The 24,672-nt window shown below is 38.0% G+C and overlaps 1 protein-coding gene across 4 annotated transcripts in view; it reads left to right on the plus strand.

Annotated features, from left to right (window-relative positions):
- Positions 1 to 24,672, plus strand: part of LOC126457595 (RCC1 and BTB domain-containing protein 1-like) — a 196,652-nt gene that overhangs the window by 146,060 nt on the left and 25,920 nt on the right. Inside the window, exon 12 of one of the 4 annotated variants that reach the window (XM_050094035.1) lies at positions 4,883 to 4,950. The exons of the other annotated variants lie outside the window; for them this stretch is intronic. Coding sequence (XP_049949992.1) covers positions 4,883 to 4,900 — 18 coding nt within the window. The 3' untranslated portion in view covers positions 4,901 to 4,950. Of the gene's footprint in view, positions 1 to 4,882; positions 4,951 to 24,672 lie in introns of those variants that run through there. 4 annotated transcript variants of the gene reach the window in all.

Raw genomic sequence — 24,672 nt, forward strand, 5'->3', positions numbered from 1 at the left:
TTGGTATGCCAAGGGCAACAGCAACGTAAGCCGAGTAGGGAAGAGAAGAAGGGAATGATATGCAATGTAGAAATCAAATGATACAGTAAAGGGCAACAAAAATACGATATAACCATAATAAAAAGGTGTCCGCATACTTATGTGTACAAAAATTACAGTATTATGTAGTAAGCTTCATGATGAAATGTATCGCAAGACTAATATCCTGTATAGCAGCCAAATCGGAAAATTAATTACAAGGATGGCTGTAGCATCAGTCATCATTGTTAGTGTACTCGTAATTGGATTAGTGAACCTTCTCGTATTTTACATGAATGTACATGGTAAGATAGTTCACTGTTAGGCTATAAGATACTGTCAAACCCTTTTTCTTGAGGACCTGTTGATAGGTACTTTATAGATATGATTCTGGCTAGCCATAACTAATGCACAACATATTAACTGTGAAAAATGCGGTTGTACCAGTTTGGCACAGAAAAGAGGCAGCAGTTGTGCATCTTTATTTACCTTGGTATACATGCCCTGCAAAAGTGAAGAGAACTTGGAACAAAAGAATGTTGTGTCCTTGGGTAATTGCAAATGGCTACACATCCACAGTCTTATTTTAAGGAAATAGAACAGCCACAGTTTAGTGAGTAGGGGGTGGACGTATCAGACATTTTCAAAAGAACCTATGAAAAACAGCAAAAGGCTCCCATTTTTGTGGATCTTGCTCATGACAGAAAAACTGACCTATCACAGGGACAGAACAACAGCATTTGTTTAGAAATCCTGAATCTACATTCTGCCATGTTCACTTTGACACAATGATTTGACTTCAGCCTGGTTGAAATTCTTCTCTACAGGTAATCCGTGGAGAGTATAAATTGGTCTGTTCATGATGATTCTAACCTCTCCATTTGTAAGCATGCATGTTATTTAAATGTGCATAGATTATCACTGCAGCAAATTCTACAAAAGGACTTTCACCTGCATCTTTACAAAATCTAATTTGTGCAAGAATTAAATATCTCAGGATGCCAGACATAGGATGCAGTTTGTTAATGATTTGACTGAGTGCCCTTCGTCTACCATCATCTTCTTTTCTTACAAGGCTCATTTTCACCTGAATGGTCACTCAGTAAGCAAAATTTCCACTACTGGAGTGCAACAAATCCTAAACAGGAGTAAAAGAAAGCCCTTCATTCACCTATAGTTAATGTATGGGCTGTGATGTCAGTTTGAGGAATAACTGGCCCATACTTTTCTGAGGTCGAGAGCGGTCATGGAGGTATAGTTATTTGATGATGATAAATGAATTTTTGGTGCCTGAATTGTGAAACTCTCCTAGTTATAAACAAAGGAGATGGAGCCACAGCACACATGTCCAGTACTGCGAGTTTGTGAAATTTTCCCTAGTAAATTGATCTCCAGGAGTAGTGACATAAATTGGCCCCCATGCATTCCAAATTTGAGCCCCATGGATTTTTTCGTGTGGGAATATGTTAAATCTAAAGTGTGTATCAATCATCTGACTTATGCGGAGCAATTGAAAGAAAATATCCCTAGCAAAGTGGCAGCCATCAGAGTGTCTACATGTGAAGCTACCATGTAAAATTTTGTTCATTGTTTAACAAGTGCTGTAGGTGTGCTGGATTTCATTTAAATGACATTATTTTTAAGAAATAAATTCCCAAACTGTATATTTCAATAATAAGTAAAGATTTTGCCAATAGATTTCAAGCTCTATTTTATTTTGACATGCAGAATATAAACTTTCTTTTGAGACACTCTGTAGAAGCATTGAGTTGTCAATAGCACTCAATAAAGAATGAAAATGTTGCTAACTTTTGGACAAATCCTGTAACAAGCTTGAGGACACACATACTGGGTGGCCCAAAAAGGATGGTCGGATTTGAACTGCGTAGTACCATTGAAAGGTGAGGAGGGGGGACCACTGCCGGCCGTCTGCAAGTCGGCCATTACACCCAGTTTGCCACGAGATGGCGCAGTGGACGGTCGAGCATCGTGTTTTTGCTGTGGAACAGTTTTTCAGAAATGATGAATCGTTTATTACTGTGCAACGATTGTTTCGACAACGTTTTGGTGTAGCGCGTGATGGACCCATTCCAGATCGCAGATCTATATCACGTTGGGTGACTGCATTCCGGACAACAGGGTTTGTCAAAAGTGGTAAATCTACAGGGCGTACACGTACGGCAGTTACTCCACAGAACATTGATGATGTTAGAGCGTCAGTGCTGCAAAGCCCGCGTCGTTCCACTAGGCGTCGTGCTCAAACTTTAGGCCTCAGCCGTAGTTCGTTGCAGCGTATTTTAAGCCGTGAGTTACAGTTTCACCCATACAAAATTATGATCACGCAAAAGCTGTATGATCGTGATTTTGAGCAGCGAAGATGATTTTGTGAATCAATGCTTGACATTTTGTACTCTATAACGATGTTGTGCTTCTTATGTCAGATGAAGCCCATTTCCATTTAGACGGCTATGTCAATAAACAAAACTGCAGGTATTGGGCAGCAGATAATCCCAGAGAATTGCACCAAAAGCCTCTTCATAGTGCTAAGGTAACAGTCTGGTGTGGAATTTCAAGATTGGGGATTGTTGGTCCTTATTTTTTTGAGGAGAACAACGCTACAGTCACAGTGAACTCGAAACGTTACGTTAACATGCTACGTAGCTTTTTGGTGCCGAAACTGCGAGAGTTACATGTAAATCGAGATCGAATTTGGTTTCAACAGGACGGGGCCACGGCCCACACAGCCAATGACTCCATGTGTGTTTTAAGGCGGATGTTCCCCCACCACATCATCTCGCGTTTTGGAGATGTCCACTGGCCCGCGAGATCACCTGACCTCTCAGCCTGTGATTTTTTTCTTTGGGGATACCTAAAGTCAAAAGTCTACGTAAAGAAGCCCCGAAACTTAATTGATCTGAAGGAGGCAATCAGTGCGGAAATTATGGCAATTCAAGAAGAAACAGTAGTGAAAGTGATGGAAAATTTCGAGGAAAGACTTGTGGAATGCATCACCGAGGAAGGACACCATCTTCCGGAAGTCATTTTCCGTACATGATTTTTTGTGGTTAGTTCTTGTAATTGGGTGCCTGGGAGCATTTAGTTACGTAATTGAATAAAATTAATTTGTAAAACTGATGGAGTTATAGTTATTTAAAATGTGACCATCCTTTTTGGGCCACCCTGTATATGAGCAAATGACCCCCTCCTCCTCCAGTCTCCTCTCTCTCTCCTGTTATCTCCTCCCATTCCACACCCCCACTGGCTCCAGTGCCTGTGCATCACTTTCCCATCAGTACACCTTCTGCCTCTCCATTCCACATTTGTATCCTGCACACCTGCTACCTTTCTCTAGGCTGCCAGCTACCCTTCCCCAACCCGTCCTCCCACTTCCTGCTTCTGTCTTCACCTGCCTGCTCCACAAAACACAATCAATCCAGTCCACTGAACTACAGCTCTCAGTGTGTGTGTGTGTGTGTGTGTGTGTGTGTGTGTGTGTGTGCGCGTGTGCATGCGCGCGCACACTCCAGCTCTTTAATGAATTCATCTGAAAGGTAATGAAGATTTCTTTATTTTTTATTTTTTTTTTTTTTTTTGTGCCTGTTGATGACTCAATGCTTCTACTATTCGTGAATGGTCTCATTCACTCCTAAACTACTTACATTGTATTAGAGCTTTCCTTACCATACATATTTGTGTTAGTTTCATAAAGACATGTACAAAAACTCACTAATTAAAAATATTTATAAATGCGAAAGACAGCAATGTGTTCCATCACTTTGCTGTACCTACAGTACTGTTATGTAATAAATATTAATTATGAATCTTGTGGAACTATTGGTTTCTTAGGATTGAAAGGCATGGTAGGGGGAAAAAAAGGTTTAGAAAAAGTCACATCACCAGTAGTAAAAAGGTGACACTCAGAACATTGAATGAAGAGAGAGACAGGAGGTGCTTGGTGGGAATCACGGTAAAAAATAATTGGGTATTACATTAGGGAGTACCACTGATGAGACAGGGTTGCAGCAATTGACTCAAAATCGTAAGTGAATGGAACAGCAATGTGTAAGCACTCTTAGTCGAGGTGATCTTCTGTATTTCCAGCACTATACAATCCACAGCTCTCTTGGAAATGAAAAAAATAAAAACAATTACCACATAATCAGTATTTCATATAATGCAGTTGCTATGTGCAGAAAACGAGTACATACATATTTCTGTAAAGTAATGAATTAACTCAAAAGTTTGCATGCCCTGTTATCATTTCAACACATTGAAATTACATTATTTATTCGTTAAATACACTCCTTTAGACGGGAAACAATGAAGAATAGTTAACTATTTGCATGTCCACTGGATGATAATTGAAACCTTTAGCTATGACATGGAATGAGTGTTTTACAATTATAATACACTTTCTCAGTGGAAAAGAAAATGGCAGCATGCTGGTCATTTACATGGTTATCTAAAGTGACTTCTTTAATATTTTATGCCATGTATATATTTTGATATAGTATGCAATGCGTAAAATCGAAGCATGGTGGCTAGAAGTACCCATTGTCTACTGCTGATCTGCAGCTTAGTTAATTATTACTTAACTGTTATTTCATGATATAAACTGCTTTATATTTGTAAAAGTTTGTATCCAAATTTCTGATTGTGTTCAGTAAGACTTTTTACTGTAAATCATTACAGTGGATGAGGCCTGATTCATTACAGAATAATGTGTTAATGTTATCAATAGCAGGGTCTGTATTCTGGTGCAGATCAGTATATGTGTTACTTTGCAAGTTATTGGCTCTGGAAATAGTCACTGGCATTCAGAGTATATCAGTGAAAATGCTACATAGTTTCTATTATTTGACAGAGACCTAGACAGAAATAAGGAGGCGTAAAGTCTGGCATCAGTAACTGAAACATTTTCATCACATGCAGGTATCAGTAAAATACAGTGCTTAATTTTTGTGTTATGTCCACAGATAAGCATGATTGTCAATTGTTACTACATTTTGTGTCTCATGTTACATGTTATCACTTTAACAATACACAAGTATTTTGACTAAAGGAATGTCTTAATATTTAAATATGTAAGACAAAATAGTGGTAAAACTAATATGCTCTGACTTCACAATAAGCGTTACGTACTTACCTCTATGATAATGCTTGTGGAACTTCAAGGGCTTTTCTTGTTGTGTTTGTCTTTTCCTCCACATTTTTACAAAGTGTCCAGTCCTCATTCACCCATCCCCACTTTCTCTGGGTTGTGTGTGTGTTTTTTTTTTTTTTTTTTTTTTTTACATTATGCTTCCACTTTCACATCCCATGAGTGCAGCTTTTTTCCTCATGCACACTTTTTTCCTTACATCCATCTCCATGTAGTGATACCATTAATGGAAGTGACAGTATCAGTTTTATTTATTGACGCAACAGACAATGTCATATGTGGTTCATGTAACAAATATTTCCTGTAGTTTCAAAATAATCAGTTCTTTCTCAGAAACTGTAAGACTGTTGGAACAAACACTCATTTCTGGCAATTAAAATAAATATATGCTACTTGCAACACTGTGACCAGAACTGGTTCTTTTAAAATTACTTGAAGGTTTCACTTTATTTATGGTTTTCTCTTGATTGCACTCAGCTTCATTCATAACATGAGTGAGTATTAATTTACGTAAACTATTTTCATTTTGAGCTTCATACTAAAGTTTCTATATTTATTGATTATTTAACTGTATTTTATTCATTTTGGATGTTAGCCAGTTGATACTTGGTAATGCTATCTTTGCATTAATATTGCACTCTAGTGATTGCTAATGAGCTCAATGTTGAATGGACCAGAGGTATATTGGACATGTACTACACAAAAGAATTTCAGAAGTGACTAACTCCTGCAACGATAAAGAATATGATAATTTGTTCATAAAACTTAGTAATACACGTAGAACCAAGATGAAATTAAGATGATTTTCACTTAAATACAAACTTTTGTCTCTGTAGCTGGACATAAATGTTTTAATTTGGTAAGGAAGATGTAAAATTGGAAAATGTAGCATGAAAGTTGGAAAGACTGTTTATGAACAACGCAAAACCTGTGGTGGGGGGAAAAAAATTGAATGAGAGCTACTGACAGCAATAGACACTTGAGACACACCAATTGAAAGTGTAGCATGTAGAATTCAAAAAGCTTACTTGATTTTGTAAACACCTAGGAATGCTGGAACATTATTAACAACAATGGAAAAGAGAGATGGAGAAGCTGTGCCCAAATGAAGAAAAATATAGTAAAAAAGATAAATTTTCCACAAGCACTGCTGAGGCTTTGGTTTGGAAAACAAGTTTGTTGTACTTTAGGTGTAACTAAAGATGGACTGTGCTGTGCTAAGGAAGGCATGTAAGTGAATGGAAAGCAGGTAACAGCAGTGAAAGCCGAAGAAAGACTATTCATTGGGGAAATTACAAATAAAGGAAAGGGAACAGTGGACACCAGTATTAACTGATAATCAACAATATGAAGAAGAAGTAAAGGTGAACAAAAAAAGTATAATACTTCGATGATTAAAACCATGTGCTGAACTGGGATTTAACCTGGAACCTTGCCTTTCGTCTGATTGTAATATGTTGCCTGTTGGTCCCTTCAAAACTGTTAATAACCCTGGGTGTTTCAACATCAGGTCCCATTACTGTAATTTCCTACCTTTATGCAATATCTCTTGTTTTAATCTGCTGTTGTAACCAATAAATTATGGTCAGTGTCCACTTTTGCTCCTGGATTTACAGTTTAAAATGTGGCTTTGAAATGTGTAGTACCATTATATACATCTGTCTGAAACATTTAAATGTCTCCAGGTCTTTTCCACATATACATCATTCGTAAACAAGTATCAGATTTGAATAAACTTTCCTCTGTGCAAAATTCTATCCCCCCCCCCCCCCCCCCCCTCGTCCATGTTCTGCAATATTTCCTTGTCTTCCTTTTTCCTCCTACTGAATTCCGCTCCCCCAGCACAATTAAATTTTTGTCTCCCTTAACAATCTGAGTTATTTCTTTTATCTCATCACATATTTTTAAAATATTTGTATCATCTCCAAAGCTAGTAACCACATAAATTTAAACTATTGTGGCGAGTTTTGGCTTTGAGTCTTCTTGGCTATGATTGTGTGTTCACTATATTGCTCATAGTAGCTCACCCATATTCAGATTTCTTTGTTCATTATTACAATTATTAGACCTACTCATTGCCCCTGTTAGAATTTGAATTTCTGTTGATAACCCTGAACTCACTTGACTAGAAATCCTGCTCTTCACCAAGTCCCACTATATATAGTATCAATCTATCATCTCTACCTACCTACCTATCCACCCACCCACCCAATTAAAGGATATAATATTACAAATATTACCCATAGAACTACTTTTTCAAGGATAGGTCAGTTAATCATTCAGACTGTGTTGCAACTACAACTTCTGAAAATACTGCTGTCCCTCTTTAGGAATGATATGTCAGTCCGAACTCTCCATAGACACCCTTCCAACATGGTTGCACCTATAGTACATCTATCTGTATCATTGCTGCACTTAAGTGACTCCACTTTGGCAAGGCCCATGGTTCATGGGGTCTCATTAGAAGATGTGAAAGAAATTATAAGTTGCAATTCGTTCGTTAAATTAGATAGTGTCAGCATGGTTAAGGTCTGCATGAAAAAGCCAGTTTGGGGTGCACTGTGTACTAACCAGGGTAATATGCTTTCAGCTGAGAAAATGAGTTTTATTTCCTCAGAGTGAGTGAGACCCATTGGTTAAGATTGCTGCTTCATTGATGTAGTACTCCATCTGTTATCACGCCAGCACTGATTAAATGCTGAACACTAAACTTGCTGTCTTGTTTTTTGGAGAAACATAAAGGTGCACCTTGTTGAGATCCCATTTTCATAAGGTGCCAAAGATAGGTTTAATTGTGAAGGATTCATGCAAAATTTGAAGGCAAGTTAGGTTACACATTGACCTAGTAGTTATTAGAGACAGTAAAGTCATTCCCTGTATCTTCCTATGCCAAAGTGAAACAAGATATGCAGTACATGAATTTAAAATGAGATACATGAGTTATCAGAAAAAATCTTCAGCAGATGCTAGACAGAAAGGTGTTGTTTCATACATAATTGCTGTGCTAAGTACACACACGTTAGGCTTGATGCACATGAGTGAGTACCGTATTTACTCGAATCTAAGCCGCACTTTTTTTCCGGTTTTTGTAATCCAAAAAACTGCCTGCGGCTTAGAATCGAGTGCAAAGTAAGCGGAAGTTCTTAAAAATGTTGGTAGGTGCCGCCACAACTAACTTCCGCCATCGAATATATGGGGACTAAAGTGCGCGTCATTTATGTTGGCGGCCGAGTTTAGGTTCGTTCTGCGCATCTGACGTCATAAAACACAGTCAGCCAATGAACAGAGAACGACGTTGCCAGATCTCGACTGCAGTGCAGAGCATGGACGAGTGTCTTCAGTTTTAGAAACGTTCAGTCATAAAGTAATAGAACAAAAGCAATGTCTTGGTAGCAGACTTTCTATAAAAGAAGGTTTGGAAAAAGCATTCTTTATACCAATTGCTTCATATTCTATTAATTAATTAAACCAAACAAGCAATAAGACTCCTAATTCAGTCGATAGCAAGGAAAGGTGTTTGTATCAACTCACGAACCGCTTTTTCGCAATAAAGAACAGCGGTTATTGTTTATTTCCTATTGTACTTCGACGAAGCGTGAGTAATTCATAGTCATACCAACAGTGTTTGTCAGTAGTTTGCGTGACCTGTTATAGTCCTCATGGAGTCACATTGCAGGACGGGCTGTGTTAGCGTAACGGTTAAGGTGGTGGGCTGGTAAACGAAAGGTGTGGAGTTCAATCCTTATGCGGTGCTTAATATTTTCTTTATTTAAAAACAATATCGAAGTGACTTACTTCATGAATTTTATTCGTTTGAATGCAATTTTTTGAAATTTCTAGTGTTTTGTCTCTTCATTAACCTTTTCGCTGCTGCAGACATGTGCTCCCCGCATTCCGCGCTGTGCGCGATTTTGTCATCACTGCACTGCTCGCCTGTGCAGACACATAGTGTTCCCACTCCTTTGACACACTTATCATTCGATTTCACAAAAACTATTTGGCCCAAATATTAGATTTTTACACATCTTCTTGACTGGTACCTTCCCCCCATAAATGAAATAATTTTGTTTCGATGTTCAACCCAGTTATTGTGCAGCATTAAATGTAGTAAACCATTGCACGAAATTTTGAAGAGTTTGCAGAGGTAAAAGTCCATAGCGTATACTTTCTGTATGGTCGATTTTAGTTGCCACAATGTTGAAAATGAAATGTGGACAAGATACCTAAATTTCATATAAAATTTACAGTATAACAATATCTATTTAATTTAAGTATGTAATATTGAGAAATATTCCGTCTTTCGCGACTGTAATAAGTTTTATTTACACAGGATGCGTTTGGCTTTATTTTAAAGCACTTCAATCAATGAAAGGTATGGCACTTACGCAATGGTACTCATGTTCTCTTTCTTGGTTTTGTTCCACAGTCGCAGTTTTACCAATGGTACTGAAATATATTCCTCTTCTGCAACTGTAATAAGCGACTTATTTAGACCAGACGCGTTTCTCTCTTTTGAAGCATCTTCAGTGAAGAGTATTTTGTCTCCTCCATTGCCAAGTCACCTTTCGTAGTTTTGTGCTGCGGTAACACAATATTCAACGTTTGTGTCGGCTGATCAGTATTTTAGCAAATAAGTGATGTTTGTGTGTGCCACACACAAAAATTATATTTGACATAGCTCAGAGCACTTCACTGATAGACGGTATATTCAAGTCCTAATGTTTTTGTAAGTCCACAGTTTTGTTTAATGTATTTTGTCTACTTCCTTTTGATTGATTGAAGTGCTTTAAAATAAAGCCAAACGTGCTCAGTGTAAATAAAACTTTTGTTACAGTCGCGAAAGACGGAATATTTCTCAATATTACATACGACACCTATGTGGTACTTAAATGAGATATTGTTATACAGTAAATTTTATATGAAATTTAGGTATCTTGCCCACATTTCATTCCCAACCTTGTGGCAACTAAAATCGACCATACGGAAAGTATACTCTATAGAAGATGTGTAAAAATCTAATTTTTGGGCAAAATAATTTTTGTGGAATCGAATGATAAGAGTGTCAAAGCAGTCGGAACACGATGTGTCTAAACAGGCGAGCAGTGCAGTGACTAAATCGCGCACAGCGCGGAATGCAGGGAGCACGTCTTTGTAGCAGCGAAAGGGTTAATTCGGCCGTGGTGGCTTTACTTCATGAACTGCGCGCTCCCCCCTAAACGTGAGCCTGCGAACTATGCTATACTATGGCGCCGCTTCTATTGGCGCGTGCGTCGTGTGCAACTGGCAACGCAGCAATCTCCCGCGTCTGGGCGGGCATGCGCGAGCCGCCAAGATAAAAGAATTTAACTATAGTGTAGCAGGGGATACAACCCGTCGGCTTTGGACAATGACGTCACAAGTCGCCAAACGAGAAGCGATTCTTCTTAGTGTTGTAGCTCCCTTCAGTAGCTGATAAGTGTTTTTTGGCTTTAAAAAAAAAATCTCACGAGATAAACAGATCCACTTTATTAAGCAATCAGTAAAAAAAAGAAACTGAAACATAAAAGTAAAAGCGAAAATGGTAAACTGCTCTCTGGCGACTTGCGACGTCATTGTCCAAAGCCGACGGGTTGTATCCCCTGCTACACTAGACCCAATATATGTAGTGCTACACAGCATGCTTTGCAGACACAAAGATAAATACTGGCGCCAAAACCTCTGCGTCAGTAAATAAATTTAAAAAAAAGTGGAAGACGAGCTTTTTTCGCCGCCCCGAGTTTCGACCACTGCATTTTCGTACATTATCCAACGAAGTAAATACAAATTCCATATTGTTCATCTTTGAATGTAGCAGCATTTCAATGTACTACGAAAATCCGACTGGCAAGACTATTTGCGATGTTTGTCAATACGGCCAATTTCACGTTCTGAATTTTTTCCTACCTGTGAGAAGAGATGGTTGCTAATAGGAACTTTTATGAATTGTGAATCACGTGCAGTATTCTCTTCACCATAAGAATAATGCGAATATAAACATTTTGCCATGTATTCTTTCGTGTTTGCTGCTATCTCATTTAAATCCTATCTGCCTAATAACCTACGAACCTAGTGTGAGACAGCAGCAAAGGCGGAAGAATATACATATCATGTCTTGTTTATATTCGTATTATTCTTATGCCTAATAGTGATACAATCAGAAATGAAGCACAGAAATTCATTAGATTTTTAAATCTAAGATGACTCTAATTTCTGTGCAGAATGTAACGTACACAAGAGGCGTCTGCAAAGATTTTCAAACGGAGAAAAATTTTAGCTAAACTCTCGTTCAGCACATCTATCATACGCAGTCTATCTTGTTGATCATTAACAAAGAAAGCAGCAGCGTAAGCAACAACAAATACCAGTCTCTTGCCATTGTTTCGCTAATGAGACAATTCCTCTCTTTTTTTATTGTAAGCGGCGGTAGTGCACAGGTCGTAAACACTCATTATCAGAATGCATCAAACAATGTATGGCACAGTACAATAATGCATTTTCAGGTTTGAGTGACGTAAACACCTATAACAAAGAGAACGGCACTTATCAGATCAAAGAAAAAAAAGCAACTGATTCAAACCAGACGAAGCACCTGAAAAAGGAAGGGTATCCGTATAAATACGGACGGAGCACCTGACGCATAGTAGCAATGGCAACCTGGTAAAGCTCAACTGCTAAGCTTACGACTCGAACCAAACTGTAGCTGTATCGTCATTCATTCGACCTAAATTGTGTCTCATATTACAATAGACCAACTTTGTTTCGATTTGGAGGTGCGGCCTAAAACTTTTCTCTCCCCTTGAATTTCGAGTTTCAGATTTCAGGTGCGGCTTAGATTCGGGAAATTTTTTTTTCCTGGATTTCAGGTCTCATTTTTCAGGTGCGGCTTAGATTTGAGTGCGGCTTAGATTTGAGTGCGGCTTAGATTCGAGTAAATACGGTAATAGCCATGCTTGTTTTGTAACACGACAGGCTATTGTAAAGGGAAGAGACACTTCATTCAATCACAAACACATGACCATGGACACACAGGCAGCAGCTGAGATCGAGTCATATTTGTGTTGACAGCTGAAATCCGCAGTTTCACACTATGCTTCACACTATGCTTCACACTATGCTTCACAGGTGGGGTTGTCTGTGGACTTCCACTAGCCACTGAGGTGACCACCTGACTAGAGAAACCTCTCCGTTGGACAGTACAATGGCTGCTCGTTTCTCATGGCCACTTTTCACATCCAGTGCTGAAGTAAAGCTTACCCCAAAATTAATAAATGTTGAACTATATGTGTCAATGAAGTGTCAGTAGACTCATTTGAAGCAGAAAAGATGGACGATTACACATGTGAAGACGTGTCTTCGATATCAGGATTATTTTATAAGTTACTGTAAATTAAATGTTATAAATAATTCCTGAACTGTAAAAGCAACGCATTATCCGATTACAACAAAGATGATGTCTGTTAATACATCTCGTAGAACTGTGTCGGACTGTGATAGTAACATTACTGAAATTATATACGTATTTAAATGGAAGGCTAAAAAGTGGGTTTGACACAATTAAAAACAGTTATTTCTTACTAAATAAATAGAGAAACATGAAGAGTAGAGGAGGTCTGTGAACTTTAGATATATATAGGAAATTATTTAATGTATGATTTAAATTGTTTGTTAATATTGACACTTATAAATCCAAAACTGGAGGAAAACCTTAGAAATTATTGTTTATAAATAAACTATAGTAGATAAAAGAAAACTGATAGCAACATAATATTTCTCGGAAAATTTCTGTTTGATTTGATGTCTCATACATTTATAAATGGTTAAAATTAACCCTTTTGCAGTCGGCTGATTTGGAGTGGTGTATGCTAAAAATGTCATGCGTATTTATACCATTATGCTACAGTCTATTCAAATTGCCATATATCACACAGAATTCACTTTAAAAATGTGAAAAAATTACCACTTATCCATAAAAGTATGTAGAATATTATGGCTTACACAGATTATCATAATGTTTCAAATGAATTTAATTGTGACAGTCCAAATAAAATATTCTTTTAAAAAATATTATAAATTTGACTTCGATTCCATATATCAAACACTGTGCTTCAATTTAAGAAGGCTAACTACAGTCGATAGACTCTACACAGATTTCTGAGTAAAATGACATGAGGGATATAAAATTTGTGTTATTATTTAGAGAGATAATAATTATTTATTTGAAGAGAACATTACAGAATTTCCATGTCTACAGTATGACTTAGCATTTGTGTTTAGGAAAATGTTCACCATGCAACCCCTTATTACATTTATTACAAACAGTTCTTGACCTTCTTTTCCTTCCCTCACTAGTACACCCACAGCATCTTGACTCTTTCTTCTCTGGAAGTTTCCTCAAACCTGGAGAACCATGAGGCTCATCAGTTGCATTATTTTCTTGCAGCCATTCATCTGACAAGGATTCAACTATCATGACATTATATACATATCTGGAAACAACTTTCCTTCCTTTATTATGCTCTTTGTATAATATGTAAGAGTTCAGCACCATTCTTGACATTATGTTAAAAGCTACCTTCTTCCAGTAACGAAGAGTTCGCCTCTCATCCAAATACGCATACAGCATCATGTCAGATGTGTCTATTCCACCATATACTGGTTGCACTGGTGTATTATTTCTGGCTTTTTTACTGCTTTATTTTTATTTTAGACTTCAATGTCACCAGCACCAACTTTACTTTACTGAAGTGTTTGTGCTGTGTAACGTGTGGTAAATTTTTTTTGTGCGGTAGCACCTGGATGCTCCGAGCTGATATAAAACTTGTGAACAGTTTATAACTTTTTGGTGAGTTGATGGTGTGAGAGATTGTATTTTGTTTAGTCATCCACATCAAATGCACGTTCCCATACAACCTGTAACGTCACAGCGTGTAGTGACCTCACACCAACAGAAATTGTTTCAGTGCACACACAGGGACATTAACAATGATAATTGTGCAGTAGAATTAGATTAAAAGGCAACTAGTATGGACGTAGGCAGAAAAAAAGCAGGCAGTATTTGTTTAAGTACACAGTAATGGATGTAACAGGAGATTTCGGCTTCACTCGCTAGTTAACTCAAGGCTGCTGAAAGAAGAGTTCATGATATTGTATGTATATTTAAGAGAAGATGAAATCATGCAGCTCTCTTCGTAATCTTTTCATAATATTTCTTGCAAGATGTCTCACATATTACAGTGCATTTTTTCACCTTTTCAATAAACAATTCCACATCCAAACCAGCTGCATTCATGCCAGCCGTTGCTAGGGTTGCAAACACATGCATTGCCCGACTCTCCCACAACTACTGCTGCTTCACAATGCTTGGTTAGATTGCTGTTAAGTGACAGTGGTTAGCAAATGCAATTTTCTCATTGCATCCTCGCTGCTAGTTCACGGCTTTACTTACAGGGTTTGCGCGACTCCTTTCTGTTTCAGATGTACTGCAAAGATATTAGGAAATGACATTGCAAATTCATGATAATAAACTGGTTGCATGCATGGAGCCTAGCACATTGGAGGAAATTTAGGTCGTCATCTTGGCTGAAGATGTTGGTAACTGAAACAGAATATATTTTCATGTCATTAGTTTATTTTTCTCTCACGTCTGACGATGGTTCATGGTGTGGGTTCCTGTTGTCATGTTCTAATTCATGAACCACGAGCAACATATGAGTGGCCAAGTAAGTGGTCCTGACAGTTGGGATACCAGTTACTTTGGAATGAGGCTAGGCATCTCGGACATATTCTGAGTCGTGGTCACCTTTCTGCTCAGACAGCAAAGACTACCAAATCCACCGGTTAGTCCCTCAACCATTAGGGGTAAAACTCAATGGGACCTGGGCAAGTAAGGCTAGCAACCTGCTTCCCTGGTACATTAAATATGATGCTGGCAACAATCAGAGCAAAATGCCTCGGACCTTTGGAGGTGACGGAGTCCCACCTCTAATTGACAAACCAGGGACTCCTAAGATACGACTCGGCAAACGAATGGTAATGAGATGGGGAGCTATTAATATCAATGGGGGTTACTCTGGAAAGAAGGTAGAGCTGGCAGAGGCTGCAAGTAAGATGGGGTTGGATGTTTTATCTGTTAGTGACATTCGGGTAAGGGGTGAGAAAGAAGAGGAAGTGGGAGAACACGAGGTCTACCTGTCAGGAGTCAAAGCAGGAATAGCACAATGGGTGTAGGGCTTCACATCAGGAAAGAAATGGAACCCAGCGTAGTTGCAATAAGGTATGTAAACAAACGACTGATGTGGGTACATTTGACAGTGTCTAGCAAGAAAATTAGGATTGTGTCAGTATATTCACATTGTGAAGGGACAGATCAAGATAAGATGGATAGTTTTTATGACGCACTTAGTGATATAGTTGTTAGAGTAAAGGACAAGGACAGTGTTCTGCTCATGGGTGATTTTAATGCCAGGATTGGAAATCGAGCAGAAGGGTATGAAAAGGTTATGGGTAAATTTGGAGAGGATATGGTGGCCAACAGGAATGGGAAACAACTCTTGGATTTCTGTGCCAGTATGAGCTTAGTAATCACAAACTTCTTTTTTAAACATAAGAACATTCACCCCGGAAGGCAGGGGAACAAGATCTGTCATTGACTATAAAATAACAGATCAGGAATTCAGGAAGGCTGTGAGGGACACACATGTATTCAGGGGATTCTTTGATGACACTGATCACTATTTAATCTGCAGTGAAATTGGTATTGTGAGGCCGAAAGTGCAGGAGGCCAGGTCCATGTGTTGGAGGATAAGAGTGGAGAAACTTCAGGATAAGGAAATCAGGCACAAGTACATAACAGTGATCTCAGAAAGGTACCAGTTAGTTGAATGTAGTCAATTACAGTCATTGGAAAGGAATGGACAAGGTACAGGGACGCAGTACTAGAAGTGGCTAAAGAATGTCTTGGAACAGTAGTGTGTAAGGGTAGGATGAAGCAAACAGCTTGGTGGAATGACACAGCCAAGGCATCCTGCAAAAGGAAAAAGAAGGTGTATCAAGAATGGCTACATACTACAACTCAGGTAGACAGAGAAAGTTATGTTGAAGAAAGAAACAAAGCCAAACAGATAATTGCAATATCCAAGAAGAAATCTTGGGAAGACTTTGGAAACAGGTTGGTGACTTTGGGTCAAGCTGCTGGAAAACCGTCCTGGAGTGTAATTAGCAGTCTTCGAAAGGGAGGTAAGAAGGAAATAACAAGTATTTTGGACAGGTCATTGCTCAATGTAGGTGAAAATACGATCAGTAATGTTTCAGATTTCGATGTACAATGGGATAGGAATGACAGTGGAAATAGGATCACATTTGAGGAAGTGGAGAAAATGGTCAATAGATTGCAGTGCAATAAAGTGGCTGGGGTGGATGAAATTAAGTCGGAACTCATCAAATACAGTGGAATGTCAGGTCTTAAATGACTACACAGGCTAATTGATATGGCGTGGGAGTTGGGACAGGTTCCATCAGACTGGACGAAAGCAGTAATCACACCAACCTTTAAATATGGAAACAGAAAAGATTGTAACAACTACAGAGGTATCTCTTTGATCAGCATTGTGGGTAAAATCTTCTCAGGTATTGTTGAAAGGAAAGTCCGAGTATTAGCTGAGGACAAATTGGATGAAAATCAGTGTGGGTTTAGGCCTCTTATAGGTTGTCAGGACAAGATCTTTAGCTTACGGCAAATAATGGAGTGTTATGAGTGGAACAGGGAACTGTATCTATGCTTTATGGATCTAGAAAAGGCATATGACTGGGTTCCTAGGAGGAAGTTAATGTCTGTTCTATGAGATTATAGAATAGGAGGCAAACATTTGCAAGCAATCAAAGGTCTTTACATAGATAGTCAGGCAGCAGTTAGAGTTGACGGTAAATTGAGTTCATGGTTCAAAGTAGTTTCAGGGGTAAGACAAGACTGCAACCTGTCTCCACTGTTGTTCATATTATTTATGGATCATATTTTGAAAACAATAGACTGGCGGGGTGAGATTAAGATATGTGAACACAAAATAAGCAGTCTCGCATATGTGGATGACTTAGTTGTGATGGCAGATTCCATTGAAAGTTTGCAAAGTAATATTTCAGAGCTGGATCAGAAATGTAAGGACTATGGTATGAAGATTAGCATCTCCAAAACGAAAGTAATGTCAGTGGGAAAGAGATATAAACGGATTGAGTGCCAAATAGGAGGAACAAAGTTAGAACAGGTGGACGGTTTCAAGTACTTAGGATGCATATTCTCACAGGATGGCAACATAGTGAAAGAACTGGATGCAAGGTGTAGCAAAGCTAATGCAGTGAGTGCTCAGATACGATCTACTCTCTTCTGCAAGAAGGAAGTCAGTACCAAGACTAAGTTAATTGTGCACCGTTCAATCTTTCGACCAACTTTGTTGTATGGGAGCGAAAGCGGGGTGGATTCAGGTTACCTTATCAATAAGGTTGAGGTTACGGATATGAAAGTAGCTAGGATGATTGCAGGTACTAGTAGATGGGAACAATGGCAGGAGGGTGTCCACAATGAGGAAATCAAAGAAAAACTGGGAATGAACTCTATAGATGTAGCAGTCAGGGCAAATAGGCTTAGATCGTGGGGTCATGTTACACACATTGGAGAAGCAACGTTACCCAAGAGACTCATGGGTTCAGCAGTAGAGGGTAGGAGGAGTCGGGGTAGACAAAGGAGAAGGTACCTGGATTCGGTTAAGAATGATTTCGAAGTAATAGGCTTAACATAAGAAGAGGCACCAATAGGGGATCATGGAGGAATTTTATAAGGGGGACTGTGCTCCAGACTGAATGCTGAAAGGCATAATCAGTCTTAGATGATGATGATGATGATGATGATGATGACTTTTTACCTAGTTTGGTGTGGTGACCTGCCTGTAAATATTATACCCATCCTTAAAGAAGATGAACATTTAGTTTTGATAGAGGACTGGAACACTTGGTTTAAGAATTTTGGAAGAAGGTTGTATATACTTCGAAGATACCTGGAGGAAGATTTCACATAGCTTGTATAATGGTAAAACAAAGAATCAAATTGCAGATGAAAACTGAAAAAAAATGCAAGAAATGAAATAGTGAAGGCATTGTATCAAATAGGCAAAAAGACTAGCCCCAGTGGAAATCTGTGACTAACACAGAAGATACTGAATTTAATTGACAAAAGGAGAAAATATAAAAGTGCAGTAATTGAAGCAGACAAAAGAACTACAGACGTCTGAAACGTAAGGTTGACAAAAAGTGCAGTATGACTAAGTGGTTGTGGCCAGCGAACAAACGCAACACTGTAAAGGTGTGCATGATTATTGGGAAGATACAGGGTGACAATTATTGAACTGTATGGAATAAAATCATCATAACTTCTGAATGGTTTGCGTGTGGACATTCAAACTGCACGGCTGGCCATGGGGCGTGATGGGAATTTGTATGGTTTGGTTTAGTGACGAAGCCCACTTTCATTTGGGTGGGTTCATCATTAAACAAAAGTGGTGAATTTGGGGGACTGAGAATCTGCATTTCTAATTGAGAAATCTCTTCATCCTTAGCAGGTGCCTGTGTGGTGTGCAATGTTCAGTCACGGAATAATCAGTGCAATATTCCTTGATGGCATGGTGACTACCGAATGATACATGAAGGTTTTGGAAGATGATTTCATCCCCATTATCCAAAGTGACCCTGATTTTGACAAGATGTGGTTCATACAAGATGAAACTCGGCCCCATTGAAGCAGGAGATTGTTTTATGTTCTGGAGGAGCACTTTAGGGACTGCATTCTGGCTCTAGGGTACTGAGAGGCCACTGGCATGAGCCTCGATTGGCTGCCATAAACTCCAGATTTGAACACATGTGACTCATTTTTGTGGGGCTGTATTAAAGACAAGGAGTACAGCAATAACCTTAAAATCATGGCTGGGCTGAAAACAGCCATTCAGGATGTCATCGGCAGCATGAATGTTCTGACACTTCAGTGGTCATGCAGAATTTTGCTCTTCATCTTCACTGCATCATTACCATTGATGACAGGCATATTGACCGTGTCATAACCTAAACCCAGTAAAATGTGTAGTGACATTTACATGTTGAATAAAGTGTCTCTCTCCCCCCCCCCCCCCCTCGTACACTTCAATGATTGTCACCCTGTACATGCTGCCAATAGAGGAGAAGCAGCTGTGTGAAAATCCAGAACTCAGATGACAAGCCCATACTAAGCAAATAAGGGAAAGTTGGAAGGTGGAAGGAATATATAGAAGTGCTATACAAAGGAAATAAACTTCAGAATAATATTACAGAAAGAGAAGAGGATGTAAATGAAGAAATGATCGTAGACAAGATACTACAAGAAAAATTTGATGGAGCACTGAAAAACAAGTGGAAACAAAGCCCCTGAAATAGGAGACTGTCCCTCAGAATAATTGAGGTGCTTGGGTGAGCCATCCGTCATAAAAGTATTCCACCTGCTGTGCAAGATATATGAGAATGGTTGAGTACCCTTGGACTTAAGCATGCACACAAGCATGCATACACATGCGCCTACATGGTACTGGTTGGATGGATTGTTCATCCAGTTGGCATGATTTAGGGGCATCGGTAGTGGTGTTGGCATGATGTAGGGGCATAGGTGGTGGTGGTGGTGGTGGTGGTGGTGGTGGTGGTGGTGTGTGTGTGTTTTACGCCGGGTTGTAAAAGGGTTCTTCCAAAAGCTAGCAAATTTTCTTTCTTTTGTGTGTGCGTATCAACAACTAAATCCTTCTGCTTTTTGGTGAGTGGTGTCCTTTACTGCAACAATGTAATAATTCAAATTTCAAAGAAGGCAGATGCTGACAGGTGTGAATATCACCGAACTACCAGTTTAATAAATCATGGTTGCCAAATCCTGATGTGAATTATTTAGAGATTGGAACAAAAACCAAGGAGAGATCAGTTTGGGTTTCAGAGAAATGTTGAAACACATGAAACTATGCTGACACTACAACTTACCTTAGAAGAAGATAAAAAAAAGGCAAAGCTACATTTATAGCAGTTGCAACTTTACAGAAGGCTTTTGACAGTGCTTGCTGGAATGCACTCTTTGCAATTATGAAGGTATCAAGGATAAAAAAACAGTGTGGGAAAGATTATTCACAACTTGTACAGAAACTAGGCTGCAATTATAAGACTCAAGAGACATGAAAGGGAAGCAGAAGTTGAGAAGAGAGTGAGACAAGGTTGTTGTTTACCACCAGTGTTGCTGAATCTGTACATTAAGCAAGCTGTTTGGGGAAATTGGGAAAGGAGATTAAAGGTCAGGGAGAAGAAATAAAAAGTGAAGCTTTGGCAATGAATCTGTAATCTTGTCAGAGATGGCAAAGAGCTTGGAAAATAAGTTTAATGGAACAAAAAATGTCTTGAAAGGATTTTACAGATGGCGTTGATAGTTTTACTTTTATGTTAATGGCAGTTCAATGAAATGAGATGCCAAGCGAATTAAATTGGAAAATGAAACACTAAAAGTACTAGATGAGGTTTGCTGTTTGGACAGCAAAATTACTGGCAATAGCAAGGAGAGTGTTTCTGAAAGAGAGAGAGGTACATAAATTTAAGCTTCAGGAAGTCTTTCCTGCAGGTATTTATTGGAGTGTAGCCTCTTACAGAAGTAAAACATAGACAATCAACAGTTCAGGCAGGGAGTGGATAGAATCTTTTTAAATGTTTTACTGCAAAGAATGCTGGACATTAGCTGGGTAATCACAGAGATTGGGAGAGTTACACAGGGTGGACCAACATAGAGAGCAGAGTCAGACTAGTTGTAGACTGAAGACGACAACAAGAAGAATGGTTTTCAAAACAATATGTGGACTTTGAACTTAACTGACTTGTTTTGGATGCAGATTAAAGCAGAAGAAATTGATGAAAGGTGGAAAGAGCCAGAAGTTTTTGAGAGTTGGTAATGGTGCATTATACAGTGATTGATGGAAAGAGGAAATAACAAAAAATAGAAGCTGCATTAGTAGCTTTGAGAGATGAAATAGTGAAAGAACCAGAGTCTTAAATATGCAACAAAGATGAGGTCCAGTAAAACACCTTGTACAGTATGTGAGATATTGGATTTAATTAAGGGGAGGAGAAAATAAAATTGTGAGTAAATGAAGGAGGCAAAAGGGATGTACATTTAAAAAAAAATATTGATAGAAAGTGCAAAATGGCAAAGAAGGAATGTCTTGCAGAGAAAGAAAAGCTGTAAAAACATGCATGAGTATGGGAGAGGTAGATTCTACATATAGGAAAATTAAGAAAAACTTTGAACAAAAGAGAACAGTAGGCTGAATATCAGTTTCTCAGATGCCAAGCCACTACTATGCAGAGAACAGAAAGGCGAAAGGTGAAATGGATATACTGGACTACACAAAGGAAATAATCTTTTAAGGCAACATTATGGGGAGAGAGGAGGAACTGGATGAGAGATGTGGTACTGTCAGAGTAATTTGATAGGGACTGAAGGACAGGCAAAATGAAATGCTTGGAGTAGATGACATTTCTTCAGAATATCTGTGGAGAACCATCCATTTACAAAATCATACCATGTAGTATGCAAGATACACCAGACTAGTAATGTATTAATACTAATTCCAGGAAGGGCATGTGCTGACAGGTGTGAATGTTACTGAACCATCAGTTTGATCTGCTGAATGGAATGGACACGCATCTTGAAAAGAGGTTCTAACTTTACCATTAACAAAGTAAAACAAGTACAATAATGTGTGTGTCTCATAGTAAGGAACCTCCAAAAAATCTTATGGAAAGAGGTTTATGCAATTATCTAGTGATTATGAAGGGAGAAATAATCAATTTAAAGTTTCTTCACTAAAGTAAATTGCATACAGTTCAGTTTGCAGGTAGTGGTGGTAGAAAACATGCTACATATTGCAGAGGCTGAGAATGCTTTATCAGTTTAATTTTTTATTTTTTTACAAAACATGTTTTTTTTCTTTGCGGTTGTTCCAAAAATATTACAAATGCTTACTTTTGTTATTTCTGTTCTCTGTTTTATAGTATTTTGCTCTGTTAAACTTTTGGTGTGTACTTCCTCTTTGTTGTTTAATATTCTTTGATATTTTGTAGAAGTTTTGTCTGTACAGTATATTGTTTGTATCTGAGATTAGTTATCATGGTAATTTGACGGTCTTAATATTTTTGTATTTAGTAATTATGATTATTTAAATCTCAATTTAGCATTAAGAACTTGTGAATGGTATGCATGCTTGTTAGGATACACTAAATTAAAAAGATCGTAGGTTCAACATGAGATCTGGTAACTTGAATTCCATGACTGAATTCAGTATAAAATTAGGAAATTTTTGTAAATAGTTCCCTGGACATCTTTGTTCTTGTAGTACTTTGTGTGCTTACATTTTTTCTCTCAATGTTTAGTGTATAATATTGATTGGCACATCAAAAATTAGTAGTATTTTATCAAAATAAAATAAAACTGAATGTAATTTTGTGCTTTGTGTGTTATTAAAACTTCTGCTTAATTGTTTTCTTGTGAAGTCTTGGGTTGGTGGAAAAAGTTTCTTCTGAGAAGAATGTCTTAACAGAATTCGGGTGTGATGCAGCATTTGATACATTAATAATGGTAATCTTCATCAGAACTCACTCACTTTAATTTCTACATGGTGATTGACTTTTGTCCTAATGTAATTTTTCTCTGGATGAGTGGGAAAAATTGGTAATTTGGTGCTAACTGAAAAGGCAGCAGAATTTTGTATGCCAGGAGACCAGTTATATAGTCTCAAATGTTTGTATTTCTTTTTCATTCCTGATAGATTTGGTTATGGAGCTGTGTCGTCACAGTTTATTTCTCAGAATTATGAACTGGCGCCATCATCATCCATTGGCATGACAGGGTGACAGCCTCCAAAAATTCAATAGACTGTGCAATTTGCTGTCACATTTCCATATTAATTATTTTTTGTGTCCACTTGCTGCATTTTTGGTGCTGTGTTTGTCACATCCAAGATATTTGCTGTCATTATATTTGCGTCAGTTCTTTTTGCCTTTCTTGTGATAATTTTTTTTGTTCATATTGAGTGATTTTTGGGAATTTGTTGACAGCTATACTTTTCATGGGTATGAATTTTACTGCTATCTGTATGTATTGTATATCTATCTTTACTATATTGTATATTTATCTTGACTGTCATGCTGTAAGCTATAAACATTCAGCTGCATAAGTAGTCTATATTCATCAAGCACAGCATTAGATTTGCACTGCTGGTAAGCACTACATTTCTATGTTATCTTCAGCTGACTGGTACAATGACAGTAGAAACACATAACAGCACAGAGACCTCATTAGCTGTTGAACTGTAGTTCTCTTTTTTGTTTAAGCAAGCACTGCACTCAGGCAGCTGTGAACTAGGAAAAGGGCAGTAGCTCAAAAGCTAGTAAATTTTTTGTGCTGTGAAGTGTTCCTATGTGCCATACATTAATCAGTTACCAGCAAGTGACTGCGTCTTAATGTTTGTTTATTTTTTAGTATGCTTTAGTTACAAAAGGACATACAGATTGTATGATGTTGCATGATAGTAGAACGTTGGTCCAGCAATGAAAATAAAGTTATTTGAAACAAAAAATACCATTACCATTCTAGAATGAAAAGCTTAGCAATCACAATATCTCTGACATTGTTTGTAAATGAAGTTGTTTAGGAAATCAGCCTTTGAAAAAGAGAAACTGCCATAGGAAATAACTAAGATCAATAGAGAGATAGAGTACCTTGTGGATAAAGTCAGTATAAATATGAGTATCACGAGGAAATTAATTTATAGATATAATTTGCAGTTTGTGATAGTGTGACATTACCAATCGAATTACAAATGCTGACATTTAAAAGTTGAAACCGTGTACAGAATATCCAAAACGAAGCAAGACAATAACAAAATTAGAGTAAATTATTATTCAACATGAATATATAGTTTGTTTGAAAAAAAAAAATTAAAAAAATGTGCTGTATTCTTACAGGGAATAGTACTAGTCAGAATTAGAAAAAGGGCCTGTAAATGTGTGTCCAGAAACAAAAGCTTTTGGGGATATGTGTCATTGTCTCCAGTGAAAACGCTCTACCACTTTATTCTACAGGACATGCTCAGTGTGTTTACCATTCATTTTTATGCATCTTTCAGTCCTCCTCCTCAAAGGACCATGAACTTGTGTGAATACACCTAGCTATCCTCAGATGTGGTTACATACATGGTGCAAACTCATCTCTAACCTGTCCACATTGTTGATGGATGTTGAATATATCGATGCCTTTAAATGTTCTTGAAGACAGAAATCCAAATGCTACAGGTCCATCTTGAGCAACCTCACAATTACTAAAGCAGTGCACCTGGTGTCTTGCTTCAGGGGCAATTGAGGATTTGGATTTGCATACATGTGGT

Source organism: Schistocerca serialis, chromosome 2 (genome assembly GCF_023864345.2).
Source record: "Schistocerca serialis cubense isolate TAMUIC-IGC-003099 chromosome 2, iqSchSeri2.2, whole genome shotgun sequence".
Classification (NCBI taxonomy): Eukaryota; Metazoa; Arthropoda; class Insecta; order Orthoptera; family Acrididae; genus Schistocerca; species Schistocerca serialis.